Source organism: Monopterus albus, unplaced genomic scaffold (genome assembly GCF_001952655.1).
Source record: "Monopterus albus unplaced genomic scaffold, M_albus_1.0 scaffold222.1, whole genome shotgun sequence".
Taxonomy (NCBI): Eukaryota; Metazoa; Chordata; class Actinopteri; order Synbranchiformes; family Synbranchidae; genus Monopterus; species Monopterus albus.
This window is the reverse complement of record NW_018128102.1, coordinates 145,074-152,834: the sequence shown is the minus strand read 5'-3', so window position 1 is coordinate 152,834 and position 7,761 is coordinate 145,074. Positions and strand designations below refer to the sequence as shown.

At 40.7% G+C, this 7,761-nt stretch overlaps 1 protein-coding gene and 1 long non-coding RNA gene across 3 annotated transcripts in view; one reads left to right on the top strand and one right to left on the bottom strand.

Annotated features, from left to right (window-relative positions):
- Positions 1-2,165, top strand: part of LOC109971369 (uncharacterized) — a 3,654-nt gene extending 1,489 nt beyond the window's left edge. The window contains exons 2-5 of one of the 2 annotated variants that reach the window (XR_002276539.1): positions 32-120; positions 954-1,061; positions 1,225-1,307; positions 2,084-2,164. This is a non-coding gene — a long non-coding RNA (uncharacterized LOC109971369). Of the gene's footprint in view, positions 1-31; positions 121-953; positions 1,062-1,224; positions 1,308-2,083 lie in introns of both variants that reach the window. The other variant, XR_002276540.1, reaches the window with a different exon arrangement.
- On the bottom strand, positions 1,321-7,558 carry LOC109971367 (cysteine and histidine-rich domain-containing protein 1). The gene is made up of 10 exons (XM_020619569.1): positions 7,461-7,558; positions 7,326-7,382; positions 6,714-6,868; positions 6,404-6,507; positions 5,478-5,530; positions 4,747-4,817; positions 4,347-4,449; positions 3,208-3,327; positions 2,424-2,483; positions 1,321-2,307 (listed from the first exon to the last, which is right to left on the bottom strand). The coding sequence occupies exons 1-10, from the start codon at positions 7,530-7,532 to the stop codon at positions 1,885-1,887; spliced, it is 1,218 nt and encodes a 405-aa protein (XP_020475225.1). The 5' UTR covers positions 7,533-7,558; the 3' UTR covers positions 1,321-1,884.
- Positions 7,559-7,761: the final 203 nt, after the last annotated feature.

Here is a 7,761-nt window from a genome sequence, read left to right as displayed (position 1 = left end):
GACTGAGTTAACTCTAAATGTATTGTCACAGATCCTGATCCTCCAAACGGCCAAAAACAAGGCATCCATGGCTCTGGGGTTCTTTCTTAAAGCTGCAAAGAAACCCGACTTTCCATCCAGGTATTCTACGCCGTCTTGTTTTGCTTTTGATATTAATATTTAATATGTGAACAATTAAAATGTTTAATTTAGTAACTTCTGTGCACTTAAAACTACATCAGTGTTCAATTTTATAGCAGTAGGTTAAACAATTCTCTAAAATATCTAATTAGGCTTCATCATAGTGTTAGAAATTACCCGGTTCTTTTGTTGGAAGCGTGAGAAGTGAAGACAGGAGAGGACTGTTTAAAATCAACAGGAAGTTTACTCAAAGTCTGGGCACAGTGAAGTCATTACATCGCTGGATTCAGAGCTCCTGCAGAAAAACCGGCTTCTGAATCACGAGCTATCTTTTTACATTACAATTATCTTCTTGGGCTAGGTCCGCCCTGGACAGGAGTACAACATGCAGAACAAAGCAGGACCTAGTGAGTAGGCTAAACCGGCCTCAGTGAAGGTATAAAACTGGCCAACAGGTCTTTGTTAAAATGTAAAATAGGCCGTCTGATTACTGGAAGATACAGACATCCTGTCTCGACACAGAAGTTAAAGCAGGCAGTATCACTTGACTCATCAATACAATTGTAATATATATAAGGAAAATAAATGGATTAAAAGTAACCAAAGTTCAGTAGTTCTGGACAATCATCAATACAGCTGTAATATGTATAAGTAAGGAAAATAAAGTAATGAAAAGTAAAGCTTATAAGAATCAAATCTTTTCAGCTCAGCTTTTCAGTCATTTCAAGGGTAATTTGAAAACTGACAACTTTACTACAGTCAACCTTGTAGAATTTAAGAATATTTAATACTGAAACACTGCACATCTTAACTTGATTGCAATTTTGTTTTAGTGCATGTTCAAGAGTGAGTGGGGACAGTGGACCTGAGACTGTGGATGTTGGAGGCTGCGGTAAGGGAAGCTTCAGGGAGAAGTGTCCCCAACCAAAGAACATCTTAAAGTGAGTAGTTTTCAGAATTTTTTTGTTTGATTTTTCTGCCTGTTTTTTTTATTTTGGTTTAATGGAATGTCCTCCACACTTAGTTTTTTTTTTGTGTTAAGGTGGACCAGATGTTTGTGGAACAAGATAACTTGGTCTATTTTGTCTTTGTTTTCCCCCACAGCCTCCCTCCAGTACAAGATGATCTTGACAGTGAGGGATGGAAAACAGGAAGTCAGTCATGTCAACCCTCATGAGGACATTGAGGTTAGAGAGACTGTTTAATGACAGTTTTTGTAAACAAAAACAACTTGTAGAATATAGACCAAAGATTTCATGGTGGATCATGCAGTGCAGAACTAAGAGTCCTGATGCTGTATCTTGGATGTTTAAAACCATCTGATTCTGCTTTTAAGTAATGACTAAGCATGACTAAGGCATTAGGAAGACAGGTCACCGAGTCATCCACAGAGGAGGTGTGTGTTTGTGGATGAACAGCGGCTTATAAAAATGAAAACGCATGGTACCATTTCAGCATGATTCAGGTTTTGTTTACAGCAGCAGCCTGTAACAAGATTCATTAGGCTTTTAGAAGAATGACTAACCTTACTACTTGACATGTGACTGACAACTATTAGGTTATAGGAAAGACAGGCATTTAGGCATAAAAAAGGATTTATTGACTTCACACACTGCACCTAGTAATGTCTGAAAGCAGCATAATTAAGAGAATACATTTGTCAACCAGAGGTGTACAGCAAGTAACTGCTTAAGAGAATCAGTCCCTTTAAACGTATCCCATTTGTTTCTAGATTTGTAGCTATCGTGATGATCAGGAACTTTGTTACTCGAGGTCGGGCATGTCTGCATAGCCTTCTGCTTCCTCCTGCCTCCTCCTCTCCTCCTTCTCCTCCTCTGCCCTCCTGTTCTCCTCCATCACCCTCTTCATCTCCTCCTCCACTTCCTTCCTCTTCAAATTCTGCACGTCATCCTCTATCTTCTTCTGCTGAGCCCCCGTCTTTTCATTCTGTGGCGTGTCGTAGGCCCACTCCTCATCTGAGTCGCTGATGTCATCATCATCGATGTCCCAGTCGGGCCGCTGGTACTCGCTGGTTTGGGTGAAGGAATCCTCGATGGGCTCAGGCTCGGGCTCAGGCTTGAAGTTTGGGTCCTCCAGCTTACCCCAAGCCACCTGGTCGGCCTTACGCAGGGAGATCTCCACTTTGGACGGGACCATGTTGACCGAGCACTGTTTGACGTCAATCACCTGAGGGTAAGAGGCAAAAACTAAGTTTTATATAATTCAATTTCCAAAAACACTTGGAACCAGCTGAGTTCACCTCGCCCCACTGCCGACAGATTTATGCATGTAAAGGTACTCACCCCCCACAGGTGGAAGTCTCTCTTGAAAATCTTATTCTCAAACTGGATGTCGCAGGAGAGCTGCAGAGATGAGACAATTTATTAACATGTTTAATGCAGAAATGTTTTTATCAGCCGTCACTTGAAGAGATCCTGATCTCACTTGCGCCTATTGTAGTTGCTATAAATTGAAACCAGCTACCTTAATATTTCCTTTGTAGCTCAGTTAGAAACTTGTACTTTTAGCTTGATTTAGCTCATTTTTAACTGCAGACTTGGTGGCTTACTGGAAAGCTGGACATATGAGCCTTTAGCAATTATCAAAACTGAAATATTATGAAACACGGACAGCCCAGGGGGATTTTGTTCAAATCTGGCAACTCAAACTCTTTCAGTAGCTCCTAACTGAACTAACTTGCATATATGATTTTTGGTGAGTTGTCCTGAAAGTAATCATTAAACAGGTCACACTCACTAATAAGAAACCTTTTAATTTAGCAAGAAAACAGGAGATTTTCCTTCACCAGGCTTTTGTCAGTGTTCTAGTCTCAGTGCAGCTGCCTCTTCAACGTTCTATCCAGGGCAAGAAGAATTACAAGGCAGCTACACTGTGAGACTGTGAGACTGTTGAATGACTGAAAACTGTTTATCACTGAGCACGATCCTGTTGTGCGTTTGTCCTAACTGATCTAAAGCATCCGTAAATGACTTATTAACCTCCACAGTCTATTCTTAAAACTACTTACTGTAGCTCTAAGAACAGTTTCACAGAGGTGACCGAGCTGTGATTGTGTTTTAGACTCACCACTGTCCTGTTGGCCATGATGGACGACATTTCTGGGATTGTGTTCTTGGCGTAAATAGTCACCACAACGCTGTTTGCAGTCTGGTGCCAGTCGTGTCGACACGCCACCTTCTTCTTGTCCTGTAAACACGAGCGCAGGTCCGTCACACAGGGCCAGGCTGGATGTTTGAGAACACCGAGATACCAATGCTAGATGTTGTGAAACCTCATAGAGGATACAACGGTAATGCTTGTTTTTTCATGTTCATCTCACATTTCTCTAGAAATGCAGCATCAGTAACAATGGAAATGCTTCATTTAGAGGAAGAATTAAAAGAGTAAATAATGAGCAGTGCCAGCGCTGTTGGCAAGTAACATCCATACACCGACGCAGTGTGTACTGAATGTGTCGCTGCATAAGAACCCTCATTAAGTGGTAAGCTACTGCCTTTCCCTTTCAGTGAGCATTATTCTGATTCTTCATTTTGGGTCACTGGGCTCTTTACAGAGTCATTTGCATTCGGTAATGACTTGGTTCACTAAGATTTCATTTACAGTAGTAGTCTCCTCTTATTAAATGGGGCTGTTTTTTAAAGTGTACACACCAATTCACATTCCAAAAAAAAAAAGAGGTCATTTTAAATGTTAAGATTGTTTTGTTGCCTTTGTCGTTCCTATATTTCAGACACTCACCGGCCCACTTTATTAGATATGCTATTCACTGCAACACTTCCACCTTAACATCTGTGTTGATGAAGCTCAGAATGTTTGTTTGGGGTGAAATTGTTATTATATGTTTATTATCAATGTTATTATTATGTTATTATATTATTTATTATCAAGGTCATAGAGGTGGTGTTGTACTGGAGGGTCAGAATATTGAGAACATCTCTGAAATATAAAGTAGTCCAGTACAACAGCACCTTTAACTATGGCATCAATAGTAAACACATAACTGAATTTATACATTAACAACAATTTCACCAAAAAGTGAAAAATTCTGAGCTTCATAAACACACAGATGTTAAGGTGGAAGTGCATACAACTGTACAGGTGTACCTATTAAAGTGGTCAGGCAGTGTATATTTTGGGAACTTTCAAGTAATTTCTCACTAAATGTCCTGCTAGCTATGAACCAGGGCTGTAGCGTATGTGTGTACCTGTTTTGGGATCCAGCGGTGTTTCCCTGTTGTACAGCCCCTCTGGTCAAGGAAAGCATTGAAGTCTGTTGTCTTTATGCAGCAGCAGCTCCAGTACTTGTACCTAAACAAACGTTACAAGTTAAAGCAGAAACCTGATTTATATTCATGTACATGTTCTGTATACATGAAGTTTTGTAAATGGGCTCCTACAGTAGAGGATTGTGAGGGAGAGTGACAGTTATATACATGATCTTCAGTTCATGTTCTCCCTTTGTCAAAGGCATCTAATACTGTTATACAAATGCTTTTAATTACGAGTTTGTCTTTAGTGGATTATCTGTAAGTCTCTGTATTATCTGGAATAAAGAACTGGAAACATGCAGCAATAATGTGAACTCTGTGGGTCTTTGTGTCTTACCCCTCATGGAACACAGGTGCTCCAGGGTGGTGGGTGCAGACCTCCATGTTGGTTTCTCGGCCTTGATAGACCTGAACACAAACACAGTTTAAATAACCATTTATTTTCTGTATGTACTGCACATATGGTGAATTGACAATAAAATCCTTGAACCTTAATGTGGAGCCAATGAATGGCTCGTATGTAGCGTTACATTTTGTCCACTAGATGGTGCTGTCAACAAGCTTTACAAGGCAAACAGCAGCTCATGAGCAGCCCTGTTTGATCCCAGCAGAAGTTACACACACTCCAGTGTTTCCCCTAGCATTATATTTTCAGGAGAGGGTCGGACCCCATTTTCACCACATACTATAGTAAGGTATAAACAATTTAGTAAAAGAAACAATGTTTCTATCTACATGAAGTGCTCTGGATCTGTAATGAACCAAAGTGCTGTAAAAATAGATTGACAGATTCTAACTGTGGACAGACATGCATTAGGAGGCACCGTGGCCCTGTACCAACATGGCAGCCGCACATAGCAGCAGCAGCTATCAAGGCCTTTTCCCTGTTTCGCTTTGCTTTTAGCCAGTGTTCCCCCTACCATTATATTAGCCCTGAAGGTCAAGTTAATTATATTTTATTTTCTATATAGTGCCAGATCACAACAGAAGTCATGTAAGCTTACCTTTCCCAAAGCTATAAACCTAGGGAAAACACTATACTCCAGTTAACAAATGTTAGACGCTTACCGTTTTACATCCTGAGTTCTTGCACCGGGTCCCATGAATGACGGTCTGACTCTCTGTTGGAGGAGAGAGATGAGAGAAGGAAATCAGGACTGTGTCGCTCGCTGCAAATGTACTTTCTTATCTGCACTTCAAGCTTTATTTTCTGAAAAACACAAGCCACAAAATCTACCAGTGTAGTAAGAATATCTCAACTTGTTTCCAGTGCAAATCAACTTGTTTCAAGTATTTTCTGAAATCACTTTATGCTATTGACTTCTGTGGGGAAACAAGTTGAAGTATTTAACTTAACTATGAAGAAGGCATCAGCAGTTCTGTCAGTCCTCTGAAAATAAATTAATCCTATGATTGATACATGGGGTGATGTTTCTCTCTGGCCTGTTGCTTTTCTGCTTGACTTTGTCCTGGGGAAGTATAGATTTTGTTCACTTGTCTGAAGAAAATTGGTTATTTAGACTCAGTTCTGCAAAACATGTACAGCTAACATGATTTTTGCCAACGTACAATATATTAAAGTTTTAGACGGATGATTGATTTCTGCATGAAATAATATTGTGACCAACTATATCTTTGACTAACTCTGATTTTCTTAAGCCTACTTCAAAAACTAGACAGTACACTTTAAAGACTGAAAATCTGAAAATTCCTGCTTCATTTTTCTTGATCTACAATGATTTGTCTGCTCAAAAAATGTGTTATTAAATTTTATAATTTAGAATTTCTCTTATTGCACTGGAAGGTTTGGTCATTTCTTTAGAGAAACATTTTTTATGACTCAGTCAAATATTTAGTAATGAATAATAATGAAAACGGGGGATGTTCACAGTGTAAGGAATAGAGATGTGTTCGAGAACGGAAAAAAGCAAAGGAAATAAATGTCACAATAGATTGGTTTTGAATGAAACAAGGCCTCAAGCACACACACCGACCTTTCTGCTCTTGTTCAGCTCTCTTGCTGATTTCCAGTTTCTCCAGCACCTGAGCCAGCGATGCAGACACTTTATTGGGCAGCTTGATTTTAGACTCATCTGAACTGTTAACACACACACACACACTCATGGTAACAGAAATAGGTGCTGGAAAATGAACATGCAGGCCCAGATACACACACAAGCACAGCAGTGGTCTGCAGACTGATCCATGGTGTTGTAGGTCACCTCATCCTGCCCATTGTGAACCAGTACTGGGGCAGATGTGTGTGAGCTCCAAACAGGACAAGGTCCAGTTGGTTACACTCACCTGGGCCTCTCTTTCTGACGTTTCTCAGCAGATTTGGGTCCCTGGTAGATGATCTCTTGGCCATTGGTATGTTTAATCTCGCCCTTATCTGATGACACCGCCGGCCGCAGAGGCTCCTGGGGCTTCTCGTTGCTGTGGCGCCCACGGGTGCAGCCCTGTTCAACACAAGAGTGGATGCTTCAGTCTAATGAAAGGCAGGAAATCTCAGGGATTGAAGCTTCTCATATAATTTCTCCTATTTCCTCTTAGTCGGATCTCAACTTTTAGGAGCCGTACATTATGTGCTACAGAGGCTCTTTTACTGATGTGCTTTGATTTTTGAAGAATAAACGATTAAACTGTCAGTTAGTGCTGAGGAACCTTTTAAAGGGGTTTTCTTCTGGACCAGTTGGATCCACAAAGAAGGTGGATCCTTAAAGAAGACAGCAGCTGTAGTTTTACCTCTACTCAATTAAGACTTCATCAAAAGAACTGGATATTTTCACCTCTTCCTGTGAAGCATTTCACAGAGAGCTCCTCTGTACAGCGACCTACAGAGGCTCCACTCCTTCCCCACACTATAACAAACCACAGACTTCTACAGGATCTTGAATTTTGGACCTGAGCTGTTACCTTGATGGCCAGAAACTCCGAGAAGTCTGTTGTTCTCTTCTTACAGCAGGACCAACCCTGGAGAACAGACACAAATGTACAGTTTTTATCCTGCTTAATGAAAGTGTTGTTTGTTTACTTATTTATTGGTTTTACCTTCAGAGCATCGTGGAAGATGGGGACTCCTGGATGGAAGAGACAGGAATCTATTGGAGGAACAAACATCATCAGTCTGTATATAGACACACACAGCTGTTTACTGGCGTTCACAGGCTCTGTGTGTGTGTGTGTGTGTGTGTGTGTGTGTGTGAGAATCCCATAAAAGGCAGTTGGTTGCCAGCTACGAGCTCAGCCGTCCTTCAGAAACACATGGCTCACTGCTAGACTAACACATCCTGCAAACTACCATTGATGCCTACTCACTTTAATTCTTGATTTGCAATCAATTTGTCCACAT